Raw genomic sequence first — 13347 nt, 5'->3', positions numbered from 1 at the left:
GTCCAAGAGACTCACTTGGACAGATATCCCGCCCAAGAGACTCACTTGGACAGATATCCCGCCCAAGAGCCTCACTTGGACAGATATCCCGCCCAAGAGCCTCACTTGGACAGATATCCCGCCCAAGAGCCTCACTTGGACAGATATCTCGTCCATCCCCAGTCGAAGACCTGTCTATCTACAGTATGAATTGTCAGTCGATTCCTCAATAATTTTCAAAACAAAATTCCACTCGAATTCTACTTCTTCACAACTTCACAACCAAAAGCGCGGGAAATCTGGTACAACTTCGCGGCCAAAAGCGCGGGAAATATGGTACAACTTCACAACCAAAAGCGCGGGAAATCTGGTACAGCTTCGCGGCCAAAAGCGCGGGAATTATGGTACAACTTCGCGGCCAAAAGCGCGGGAAATACGGTACAACTTCGCGGCCAAAAGCGCGGGAAATATGATACAACTTCACAACCAAAAGCGCGGGAAATACGGTACAACTTTGCTGCCAAAAGCGCGGGAAATACGGTACAACTTCGCGGCCAAAAGCGCGGAAATTATGGTACAGCGTCACCGTCAAAAGCGCGGGAAATATGACGCAGCTTCACGTGATTCTGACTTACGGATGGGTGGAAATAAGCCTACATATTTTCAGAAGGATTTATCTGTATTTAATATACCGATATAGGCTGCTTGTAATCTCTAAATTCTCTCCAGATTTTCCGAATTGGATGGAGTGTGAGTGCTGTTCTTCGAGCCTTGTTGTCTGTTCATGTTATTTCCTGTTCTCGAGAACATTTTTGATGAACTTATCATGATTTTTTTCCAAGGAATATAATTTCTCAATAATAATTGCACTGATCTAAATTTCTCTGTATTACCAATAAAGCAAATTCTTGGGTAATATTTGCTTTATTACATATACTACATATATGTAATGCATATATATTATACGTATACTACATATATGTAATACATATATGTAATACGTATACTACATATTTGTCATACATATACTACATATATGTCATTCATATACTACATATATGTCATACATATACTACATATATGTCATACATATACTACATATATGTAATACATATACTACATATATTTATTACATATACTATCACTCTTGCGTACTACCACTTAATGTGCAGGAGTGATCGTTAGGCTAAATAGAAAATGTACATTTTATTTGAGAGAGAGAGAGAGAGAGAGAGAGAGAGAGAGAGAGAGAGAGAGAGAGAGAGAGAGAGAGATTAGAAAATATATGCCTTTTAGTACGATATTCTGATATAAAGTGTGACAGGTGTAAACACTTTAGTGTTTGTAGTTAAGTGTTTATGTTGTACTTGTCAAAGTTCTCATTATCTTCTCACCTACAGTTTTGTTTACCTTATATTTAAATGATCAGTAACACTGCTCTTGTGTTAGATAAAGAGGTGCTAGAATATGCTGTTGTATGTGATGATATTGTTGGTGTATTAGAGTTTAGTAAAGTGTTGTGGTGGTGGACAGGAGTGGGTGGACGAACTCCTCAAGTGGGACAAGAACGACTACAACGGCTTGGAGACCATCAGACTGCCTTGTCAGAAGATATGGCTGCCAGACATTGTGCTCTATAACAAGTGAGTGGCTTCACTTTGTGTGTGTGTGTGTGTGTGGGTGTGTGTGTGTGTGTGGGTGTGTGTGTGTGTGTGTGTGTGTGTGTGTGTGTGTGTGTGTGTGTGGGTGGGGGTGTGTGTGTGTGTGTGTGTGTGTGTGTGTGTGTGTGTGTGTGTGTGTGTGTGTGTGTGTGTGTGTGTGTGTGTGTGTGTGTGTGTGTGTGTGTGTGTATGTGTGTGTATGTGTGTGTGCTCACCTAGATGTTGTTACATAGTTGAGCTAAGCTCCTAGCTCCACCTTCTGAACGTACTTAGATTAATGCAATCATTCATTTCTCATTCTTTTATCCTATTTACATTTACAAATTTTAACCGAATTAGATTCAACGACCTCTACGTCTAACCTGTTATATTTATTGACAGCTCCAGCACTGACAGACATTCTTTCCAACGTCTCTGTAACTTATTTACATCTCTAGTTTCCTTCTATGAGCTCTCGTTTCCTGTTCCCAGCTTTGAACAATGTTGCTTTCTCTACTTTGTTAATTTTCCATAGAATCAAGAATGTTTCTCAAGAATTCCATTCCCAAGAATGTTGTTATCATGTCCTCTCTATCTTTCCTGTCCTATAGTGTGGTAAGATCCAGTGCTCTCAGCCTTTCCTCATTGCTCAAACCCTTCATCTCAGGAACGGGTCTCATTGCATATCTTTGGACTTTTTCTAGTTTCTCCTTGTACTGGTAAGGGTTCCATGCTAGGGATGCAGATTTCAGAGTTGGTCTTACCTTCGTTGTATATAGAGCCCCAAAAGCCTCCTGGTCCAAGTTTCTGAAGGATTCCCATACGTTGGTCAGTATGTCATATGCAGCTGTTGTTATTCTGCTCATGTGGGCTTCTGGCATCAAATTGGGGATTATGTCCACTCCCTGGTCTCTCTGCTTTTCTTATTAAAGATTCTGTTTTCCCCTCATCCTATACTGCTGTACAGGTCTTCGCACCCCTGTTCCAGTCTTCATAATTTTGCATGTGATTATGTTTAATTCTTTCCTGTCATTTTTCAGACCACTTTCTGAAGTGTGTCCAAATCCATTTGCAATGTATCACAATTTATTGCTGTCCTGACTCTTCTTATTGGTTTTGTATCATCTGCAAGTATTGATATGACAGAGCCAATTTCCTGCCAGGTCATTGACACAGAAAAAGGATGGGCCCTAGAACCTACCCTTGTGGTACTCCACACGTGACCTCTCTCTCTCCCCTTTGATGGTTCTGCTCTCACTAAAAACCCTTTGCTTCCTACCTGAGAGATACTCTCAGCTTAGGACTCTTCCCGATACACCAGCCTGCTTTTCTAGTTTGAGTAGGAGTCTTTCATACGGGACCATATCAAATGCTTTCTGACAGTCGAGGAATATGCAGTCTGCCCATTTCTCCCTCTCTTGTTTGATTTTTGTCATCTTGTTGTAGAACTCTGGAAACTATGCCGAGCAGGGTTTACCTTAACTAAAACCGTGCTGGTGCCTTGAGACAAAATGTATGTTTTAAATGTTCTACTGGCCTGCTTGGGGTCAGTTTCTCTAGCAACTTGCAGGGGATACTTTTTAGTGATACAGGTCTGTAGTTTAACGGTGTCTGTCTTCCCCCTTTCTTGTAGATTGGTACCACATTACCTATTTTTCAACAGTCAGGAAGTTCTCTCGTTTCTTGAGAGGAATTAAATAGCATGGCAATTGAGCTACACACTGCTTCAGCTGCCTTTTTTAGTACCCATGACGATATTTTGTCTGGTCCCACTGTTTTTGTCCCATCCATTTCCTGTAGTATATATGAGTATATATGTGACTATATGAATTGGTTGCGCCCTGGAGAGGCCACTCCGGACAGACAACCAGACCGCAACTCCATAGTCTCCTGAGACTGATGGATGCCTACTATGAACGTTGTACTCACCTAGTTGTGCTTGCCGGGGGTTGAGCTCTGGCTCTTTGGTCCCACCTCTCAACCGTCAATCAACAGGTGTACAGGTTCCTGAGCCTGTGTGTTGTGAGGTTGTGTGTATGTGTGTGTGTCTGTGAAAATATCTGTCACAGGTCTCGTTTTTAACCCAACATAATTTGTGTGTGAGCAGCGCTGACGACTACACGAGGGGTTACATGCAGAGCAAAGCTATGGTGGGGTACGAAGGCAAGGTCTTCTGGCCTCCGCCTACCAAATTCCGCTCCACTTGCCCCGTCGACGTCACCTACTTTCCCTTCGACGACCAGACTTGTATCCTCAAACTCGGTTCCTGGATTTATGACGGCTTTCAGGTAAGTCTCTCCGAGGGGCATGGGCAAGGGGAAGTGTAAGTGGGGGCAGGGGAGGGGGTTGTTGCTGGGGGGAGGGGGTTCATGATAATGGATATGGTCTGAGGAATGGATATGGCACTCTGAGCCTTTGAGTGACACCACAGAGCTGCTGACCCTAGTATGATGTCCCTGGGCGGCAGACAAAACCCTTAGGCTGTTGACCATACGTCTTTCCTAACCTGCCAACGCTGGGAGGCGAAGTTGATGGCCGTGTTGTGGCTCATGGCCGATGTTGACGCTGATGAAGCAGTCAAGCAGCGAGCCCCTGGCTCCCCCGTCCCTCGTCATCCGCTCGTAGCGGTGGAGTGAGGGTCGCCCCTAGCTCCCCCTTGTCCCTCAGAGGGGTGGACGAGCCAGGGGCGTCCTCACCAACACCGCCGTACATCTGGCCGGGTGTCGGCGTCGCGCGCTGAAGGTTTTGTCAGATATATTTGCCGTAAATGGAACTATATCTTAACACTCACAGGAAACGTCGCTCCTTCCCTCCCTCCAGGGGTGAAGACGACCGACTTGCAAGAGGAGTTCTGGTTTTCTCACCTTGCTGTGAGTGAATGATAGTAAAGATGTTAACACTTTATTCCCCAATATAAATCACGTTTGCAGGCGGTGAGTCACAATAACGTGGCTAAAGTATGTTGACCAGACCACACACTAGAATGTGAAGGGACGACGACGTTTCGGTCCGTCCTGGACCATTCTCAAGTCGATTGTGAATGTGACAGTTGTGAATGTGACAGTCGACTTGAGAATGGTCCAGGACGGACCGAAACGTCGTCGTCCCTTCACCTTCTAGTGTGTGGTCTGGTCTACATCACGTTTCAATTCGTAAACAAAATGTTAATCACTTTATGCCCCCCAAAAAAGATTGACTTTGACTACTGTGGACCTGTTTAATCCAGTCTTTATTGTAATGACATGTATAAGTGTTAAGAAAAACGTTTCTGTGTAATACTCTTTCAACGACCGGAAGTGTGTGTGTGTGTGTGTGTGTGTGCAGTCCTCTGAAGGGTCTTTTTTCGGCGGGAAATCCGTATTTTGTATTATTAATTATTTTTGAATTTGGAGCAACTTAATAATTTGCTGCATCTCACTCCTAAATATTGTGATGGATCTCTGTGTTGTTGCCTTTATTGGTATTATCTTCAACTAATATTTTAGAACCACTCCAGCTTGCCCAAGATTGATGCCCTTATCTTCATCTTACAAAATATTGATACCTTGTCTTCATCTTGCAAAATATTGATGCAATTACCTTCAATATGCACAAGACTAATGCACTGACCTTCATCTTGGCCAAGATTGATTGTACAAGGTGAAGAGAAGACAGTAAATTATGAGAAGGTAGCATTAAGCCAGTTGGAATATGAGGACGGGTCTGGGAACCGGGCCTGGGATGAAGGGAAGAAGCGAGTCCCAGTGTGGAAAACCTGAACTCGTCACCAGCTTGCAAAACTACACAAAGTTCGGAGGTTACAAAGAAAGAATGAGAGAATTATATTCGTAACGCTGGTAAAGGGGGGGGGAGGGAAAGAGGAGACATGTTTCCGACATATAAGTTTCTTCAAGGGCAACAATCCGTCCGGACAAACGTCCTTCATGCGCACCAGCTCCTAATTAAATAGTCACAACAATTGTATTATGCTCTTACTATAAAATATTTTGGCTGAAACGAGCAACATTTCAAGAAAATTGTGCGTGGGTGTAGGTGGCAGACTGTGCTGGGAACGTTGGTGTGTAGGGAGGAGGATAATGTTGGCAGGCCTAGAGGAGTGTTGGCAGGAGGATAATGTTGGTAGGCCTAGAGGAGTGTAGGCAGGAGGACTATATAGGTAGGCCTCAAGGAATGTAAGCAGGACTGTATAGGTAGGCCTCAAGGAATGTAAGCAGGACTATATAGGTAGGCCTCAAGGAATGTAAGCAGGACTGTATAGGTAGGCCTCAAGGAATGTGAGCAGGACTATATAGGTAGGCCTCAAGGAATGTGAGCAGGACTGTATAGGTAGGCCTCAAGGAATGTGAGCAGGACTGTATAGGTAGGCCTCAAGGAATGTGAGCAGGACTATATAGGTAGGCCTCAAGGAATGTGAGCAGGACTGTATAGGTAGGCCTCAAGGAATGTAAGCAGGACTATATAGGTAGGCCTCAAGGAATGTAAGCAGGACTATATAGGTAGGCCTAGAGGAATGTAAGCAGGACTATATAGGTAGGCCTCAAGGAATGTAAGCAGGACTATATAGGTAGGCCTCAAGGAATGTAAGCAGGACTATATAGGTAGGCCTAGAGGAATGTAAGCAGGACTGTATAGGTAGGCCTCAAGGAATGTAAGCAGGACTATATAGGTAGGCCTCAAGGAATGTAAGCAGGACTATATAGGTAGGCCTAGAGGAATGTAAGCAGGACTATATAGGTAGGCCTAGAGGAATGTAAGCAGGATGACTATATAGGTAGGCCTAGAGGAATGTAAGCAGGAGGACTATATAGGTAGGCCTCAAGGAATGTAAGCAGGACTATATAGGTAGGCCTCAAGGAATGTAAGCAGGAGGACTATATAGGTAGGCCTCAAGGAATGTAAGCAGGACTATATAGGTAGGCCTAGAGGAATGTAAGCAGGAGGACTATATAGGTAGGCCTAGAGGAATGTAAGCAGGAGGACTATATAGGTAGGCCTAGAGGAATGTAAGCAGAAGGATAATGTTGGTAGGCCTAGAGGAATGTAAGCAGGAGGATAATGTTGGTAGGCCTAGAGGTGTGTAGGAGGATAATGTTGGATAATGTGGTGCAGGTGGACGTGACCAACAGGACGGCCGAGGTCGACCTCACAAACTACATCCCCAACGGCGAGTGGGAGCTCCTGGAGGCCAAGATCATTCGGAACGTGATATACTACTCCTGCTGCCCCGAGCCCTTCCCTGACGTCACCATCACCATCACCATCAGGTAGGTCACCATCTCATGCCACTGTCAGGGAGGATGCTCTCTTCCTCGTGTCTGCTCACCTCACTATCACCATGTGATATGACTGTCATATTTGACTTCCTGACATCACCTTCACCATTAGGTCTGACACTTTTATTTTTCTTTCTGAGGTCACTATCAACATCACTATTAGGTACCGCACCATCTCTATGACATCAGCAATGTGGCATGTATCTGCCTTTGACGTCACTCACAATCACCTATGCCACCATCTCCCACACCATCATCTCATATATCTCCCTCTGACATCACTATCTCCATCACCATCAGGTAAGTCATCATCTTCACAGTTAGTTCTGAAAGGTAATCCACTCAACTGTGAACTTGCTTGATGTTAAGTTTCCTTATTCGTCACATTACACTTAGTGGCATTAATTTCTAGTAACCCTTTTCGAAACTACTACGTGTTGTGTTGTGTTGAGGGGTTTCTTTAAGTATTCTTTAGTCTTCATATGTCCCAACATTTCTTATTAACTTACCCAAGCACTTGGACTGGTTGGTACTGCGAGGGACAGCCCTATTTCTTGCAGGATGGTGTTCTATCCTCGATGGTGCGAGTGGTTGGGTAGCAATCCTTCCCGGCATCCTGTTCACATCCTTGTCCTTACCTCTCTTCCAAATGTCATATTGTCGTAGTGGTTTATCGCTTTGTCTTAATTACCTTGTCTTCTAATTACTGCCTACGAATGTCTCTCTCTCTCTCTCTCTCTCTCTCTCTCTCTCTCTCTCTCTCTCTCTCTCTCTCTCTCTCTCTCTCTCTCTCTCTCTCTCTCTCTCTCTCTCTCTTTCTCTCTCACTCTTCAGTACTATGTCAAAGTCTTTGTAACAATATAGAAAGATGCACTCTGCTGATGCTCATCTCTCTTACCTGTTAACTCTCAACTTTTCCTCCAACTCAAATTGGGTCGTCAGACATAATTTCCTTATATTAATGCCAAGTCGGTGCTTATTTAAAATCAAGGTCCATTCATATGCAAGGTATGCATGTCGGTTAACACGAACCTGTGATTCAGTTCCTGCTTGTCCCCCCTCGTATATTGGTAGTACAACAGCTGTCTTCCAGCTGTTGGAAAACTCACCCGTCTTAAAGCCTGTGCGGCTTTGTTTCGTCTCCTTGTTGTCAAGCCTTCGAGTCCCTTCAGGTGTTTCTCTACCTCCTCCTCTATTGCTACCCCTCGCTGTTTATACATATCTTATTCGGGTTTACCTCCTTTTGTTGTACTGGGAGCTGTTGAGTACTCACTTGTGAATACCTGGACGCTTTCCTTGAGTTCTCTCAGCTCTCCTTATCGGTTTGTGTTTGTTCTCGTACTCTCTTATTTAGCCTCGTCACTTAGTCATGTAGTCCTTCTAATGTAGTTATGAAGGAGCTGTCCTTTCTTGGCCAGGTGTGTAGTGTAACTTTATCTTGTTTCATTGCTTCTCTTGTTGTGGTTATTGTCTTTATTGTGTGTCATATTGTGTTTATTTCAGTTATATTATGACATCTGAATCAGCTTTATCATGTTTGTTGTGGTTATCTCTTAACGGTGCTTGTTGATCCATGTTATCTCCCAAGAACCTTTATCTCTTATTCTTGGAATGTTTGGTCTCACAGCTTATGTTCCTCTCCTTATGATCTGCTTCATCTTATCTTGGACTGTCTCGCTCCAAAGTTCTTAATCCCATTTAATAGTCCACAACACGTATTCTCTTATTTCCACGTAATCCCTATTTCTGTTGGATACTTTCCTTGCCTGTCATACAGCCGAAGGTCAGGATGGGTTCGTCACTGGCTAGTAATGGGATTTCTTGCTTCACGCTTTCAATGTTCTTAGCATTCTAGTAGAGGAACCCGTCCAGCAGGCCAGGTATGTTTCCTTCACTGTACCATAATTCTAACACCAGCACTAACACCTCTACCTCCACTATAACCCTAACACCAGCACTAACACTAACCCTAACACCAGCACTAACACTAACCCTAACACCACTACCGCCACTATAACCCTAACACCAGCACTAACACTAACCCTAACACCAGCACTAACACTAACCCTAACACCACTAGCTCCACTATAACCCTAACCCTAACACCAGCACTAACACCTCTACCTCCACTATAACCCTAACATCAACACTAACACTAACCCTAACACCAGCACTAACACTAACCCTAACACCAGCACTAAGACTAACCCTAACACCACTAGCTCCACTATAACCCTAACACTAACACTAACCCTAACACCAGCACTAACACTAACCCTAACACCAGCACTAACACTAACCCTAACACCACTAGCTCCACTATAACCCTAACACTAACACTAACCCTAACACCAGCACTAACACCTCTACCTCCACTATAACCCTAACACCAGCACTAACACTAACCCTAACACCAGCACTAAAACTAACCCTAACACCAGCACTAACACCTCAACCTCCACTATAACCCTAACATCAACACTAACACTAACCCTAACACCAGCACTAACACTAACCCTAACACCAACACTAACACTAACCCTAACACCAGCACTAACACTAACCCTAACACCAGCACTAACACTAACCCTAACACCAGCACTAACACTAACACCACTACCTCCACTATAACCCTAACACCAGCACTATCTAACACCTCCACAATTCATCATCTAACTGGACTCCTTTACCTTAGTCCACTACTCGTCTAACTTGACCAATAACGTAATGACAGCCCGCTGCAGGAGCCGGCACTAACAGTGTTGTCCCTCTCCCCTCCATGGTGCGCCAGACGCAAGACGCTCTACTACATGTACAATGTGGTGCTGCCCTGTATGATGATGTCGGTGCTGACGCTGCTGGTGTTCTGTCTGCCCCCGGACTCCGGGGAGAAGATCGCCCTCGGGGTCACCGTCCTCCTCGCCTTCAGCGTCTTCATGCTCGCCATCGCTGAAAAGATGCCAGAGACTTCGGAGTCCATCCCGCTCATTGGTGAGTTTCCATTCCTTTCCCGCCGTCCCATCCCAAATCCTTATCCTGACCCCTTCCAAGTGCTATACAGTCGTAATGGCTTGGCGCTTTCCCCCTGATAACTCATTGGTGAGTTTATTAATAGGCAGGAAGTGTTATATGTTATATATTTTGAACGCGGTTATTGCCAACTGTTGTGGTCGGGTCATAGAGTTCTTGGTGATTTATGGTTGGCGGATCATTCATATTTTGTTCACATGTGTAAACTTAGCGTGACCTGAGCATGTATTAGGATATGATGAAAACCTGTTGTGCCTTATTTCACCACGAGTGTTGCCGGGAATTGGTTAGTCTTAGATCTCATGCAGTGAGCTGCAGGACTAACCAGTACTCATAGACAATCGCTGGTGAAATGGTATTGTTACTGTGTACACAAGGGGGTTGTTACGTGTCGTTAATTAATTTATAGGCTCGAGAATAGTTTAGTACTCCCTGCCGTAAGGCACCAGAAAACGGCGAGGAGGATAATTTAAAGCGTAACTCAACTATTTCCAGTATTATTTACAAAACGCGTCATACAAGTATTTTTAGTCATACAGACACGAAATATAAACACGGGACTGGCCCAGTAATTTGGCCAAGTCAGATAACACACATATATCAAAATGAATGGCTTAATAACTCCACAGTTTAGTTACAGAAATGAATAACCTCTAATATATCCTTGTTACACTGACAAAATTAGTTATTTTACTAATAAGGTTATCTCTCCTAATCTCTCAAGGCCCCACTTCATTTACTTAGAACTGCTTAGTAATACAATGTTGGTAATTACTGGGTAAACAAAACCAGTAGTGAATATATTCTAGCTGAATACATAGAATATAAACATTGGTATTGCTCCCACACACAACTGGTAGGCCGGCCCAGTTGGCCTCAGCCAAGCAAATTACAGACTTGAGTAAATTATACTGGTACCATAGCCCGTGTTACTTGGAACTTTGTTCCAGGTAGCAAATCTTTAACAACAACAACATATACTGGTAAGCCAGACTAAGGAGTGAACATACCCTCGCAGGTAATGTGTATATGAATAACTTACTACATAGCGTAAGTACCTAACTGAAAACTAACCGGTACACATTATTTATTGCAGGCGATAAGTCACAATAACGTGGCTAAAGTATGTTGACCAGACCACACACTGACCATTCTCACAATTGACTTGAGAATGGTCCAGGACGGACCGAAACGTCGTCGTCCCTCACCTTCTAGTGTGTGGTCTGGTCAACACATTATTTATTGTAAATGTAACATGAGGTGAGTGACAGCAGGCCGGCGTGTCCGCCAGATGTGAGGATGGATCACGTGTCCTTCAAGCATGGAAATCTCCACTATGACTAAACATTACATAGGAGAACAAATCCATAAGGGCCGTGACGAGGATTCGAACCTAGCGTCCGGGAGCATCCCAGACACTGCCTTCATCGACTGAGCTACGACAGGGTAAAAGGGTTGAAGTCGATTAAGGCAGTGTCTGGGATGCTTCCGGACGCAGGTTCGAATCCTCGTCACGGCCCTTGTGGATTTGTTCATTTGATGCATCACGTTAGTGTGATCTCTGTGTGTGATTACATAGGAGGTAACACCATACTTGGCCTTAATAGCACTCACACACACTTAATGTGCGACTCCACAGATCTACAACCGACTCTGGGCAAATAAAAACATGAAGCAAAATTCCCATTCACCTCATTTGACAGGGTTGGTATTCCACTTAATCCCTTAGTTCCGGTCAGCCTCTCAAGACGATCCAGAGTACCACCTAGCGTCAAACCTGCGCGCCTGCGCCCCCTCACATCCGCCACAATTAATACCTGACTAATACATACAACAACACATCCCACTTCTCTCATACAATCACAGACAACAAAGGCATGGATGTATCCTATCATCTTTATTAATCCCATATGGATATATAATTAATATCTATCATCTTATATCTAAATACGTTGTGATTCAGTTAATCATTCAATATGATATAACTGGCTCGTAACATCAGTGGACCCTGGTAACGCAGGTTCGAATCTTGGTTGGGTCATAGAATTCCCTCCTCTCCACTTTCCTGCCTCTCCACCTTTCTTCCTCCTCACATTCTCTTCCCCACCTTCCTCCCACTCCGCTAATTCGCTGTATAATACTGAAAAGCCATTTTTATTGGAGGAGCCGGCTGGTCCGGCCTCCCTTCCGTGAGGGGAAATTACCTGGAGGCCAGGTGAAAGGGTGAGTCCCCCTGGGGCGTCGACTTATGAGATTCCTCTTATCAAGGGCTTTGTCGCCCCCTCGTGCTACTTTCACACGCCCTCCCCCTTCACCGCCCCCCTCCGTCCCCCCTTCACCGCCCCCCTCCGTCCCCCCCTTCACCGCCCCCTGGACCCTACTGGGGTTGTGGAGGGACAGTGATTTTCTTCTATTATTTTCTACCACGGACGTGGCCACACATTTACAATGCTAACCAGCACACAGTGGTGAGAGATGGGCCGTGGGAGAAGGGAAGGTAGAAGGAAAGTGGGTGATAGAGGAGGGTAAAAAAAGAAGGTAGTGGGAGTTGAGGGGATAGTAGCGGTAAATTGATGGGCAAGAGACGAGGGGAATATAGGGAGATGTAAGGCAAACGCGAGGAAAGGTTGTATGTTACTGATCAATAGGATGGGCTGGTGATGGTGAAGACTTGAGGCGAAGCTTTGACCAATGTCAGCGTTGTTTGAAGCTGTTTAAACAGCCTCGTTCCTAGTAAGCTTCTACTTAACCTCCTCCCCCCCCCCCCATCACACTCCCAACATCCCCACCCCGCCACCCCACAACCCACCCGATCCCCACCATACACACACACACACACACACACACACACACACACACACACACACACACACACACACACACACACACACACACACACATTGAATTGATAAAATCGACAGGGAAGATTTCCTGAGACCTGGCACTTCAAGAACAAGAGGTCACAGATTTAAACTAGCTAAACACAGATGCCGAAGAAATATAAGAAAATTCACCTTCGCAAATAGAGTGGTAGACGGTTGGAACAAGTTAAGTGAGAAGGTGGTGGAGGCCAAGACCGTCAGTAGTTTCAAAGCGTTGTATGACAAAGAGTGCTGGGAAGACGGGACACCACGAGCGTAGCTCTCATCCTGTAACTACACTTAGGTAATTACACTTAGGTAATTACACACACACACACACACACACACACACACACATACCACATATGTCAGACCAATCCTGGAGTATGCGGCTCCAGCATGGAGTCCATATCTAGTCAAGCATAAGAGTAAACTGGAAAAGGTTCAAAGGTTTGCCACCAGACTAGTACCCGAGCTGAGAGGTATGAGCTACGAGGAGAGACTACGGGAATTGAACCTCACTTCGTTGGAAGACAGAAGAGTTAGGGGGGACATGATCACCAC

At 44.7% G+C, this 13347-nt stretch overlaps 1 protein-coding gene across 3 annotated transcripts in view; it reads left to right on the top strand.

Moving 5' to 3' along the window:
• LOC123748995 (neuronal acetylcholine receptor subunit alpha-10-like) overlaps window positions 1–13347 on the top strand; it is a 92302-nt gene that overhangs the window by 71444 nt on the left and 7511 nt on the right. For all 3 annotated transcript variants that reach the window (XM_069316102.1, XM_069316103.1, XM_069316101.1), the window contains exons 5-8: window positions 1513–1622; window positions 3727–3907; window positions 6729–6883; window positions 9684–9883. In XM_069316102.1, coding sequence (XP_069172203.1) covers window positions 1513–1622; window positions 3727–3907; window positions 6729–6883; window positions 9684–9883 — 646 coding nt within the window. The remainder of the gene's footprint in view (window positions 1–1512; window positions 1623–3726; window positions 3908–6728; window positions 6884–9683; window positions 9884–13347) is intronic.

The sequence above is a fragment of the Procambarus clarkii genome, chromosome 82 (genome assembly GCF_040958095.1).
Source record: "Procambarus clarkii isolate CNS0578487 chromosome 82, FALCON_Pclarkii_2.0, whole genome shotgun sequence".
Lineage (NCBI taxonomy): Eukaryota > Metazoa > Arthropoda > Malacostraca > Decapoda > Cambaridae > Procambarus > Procambarus clarkii.
The sequence above is the reverse complement of the archived record's forward strand: the minus strand, read 5'-3'. Positions and strand labels throughout refer to the sequence as shown.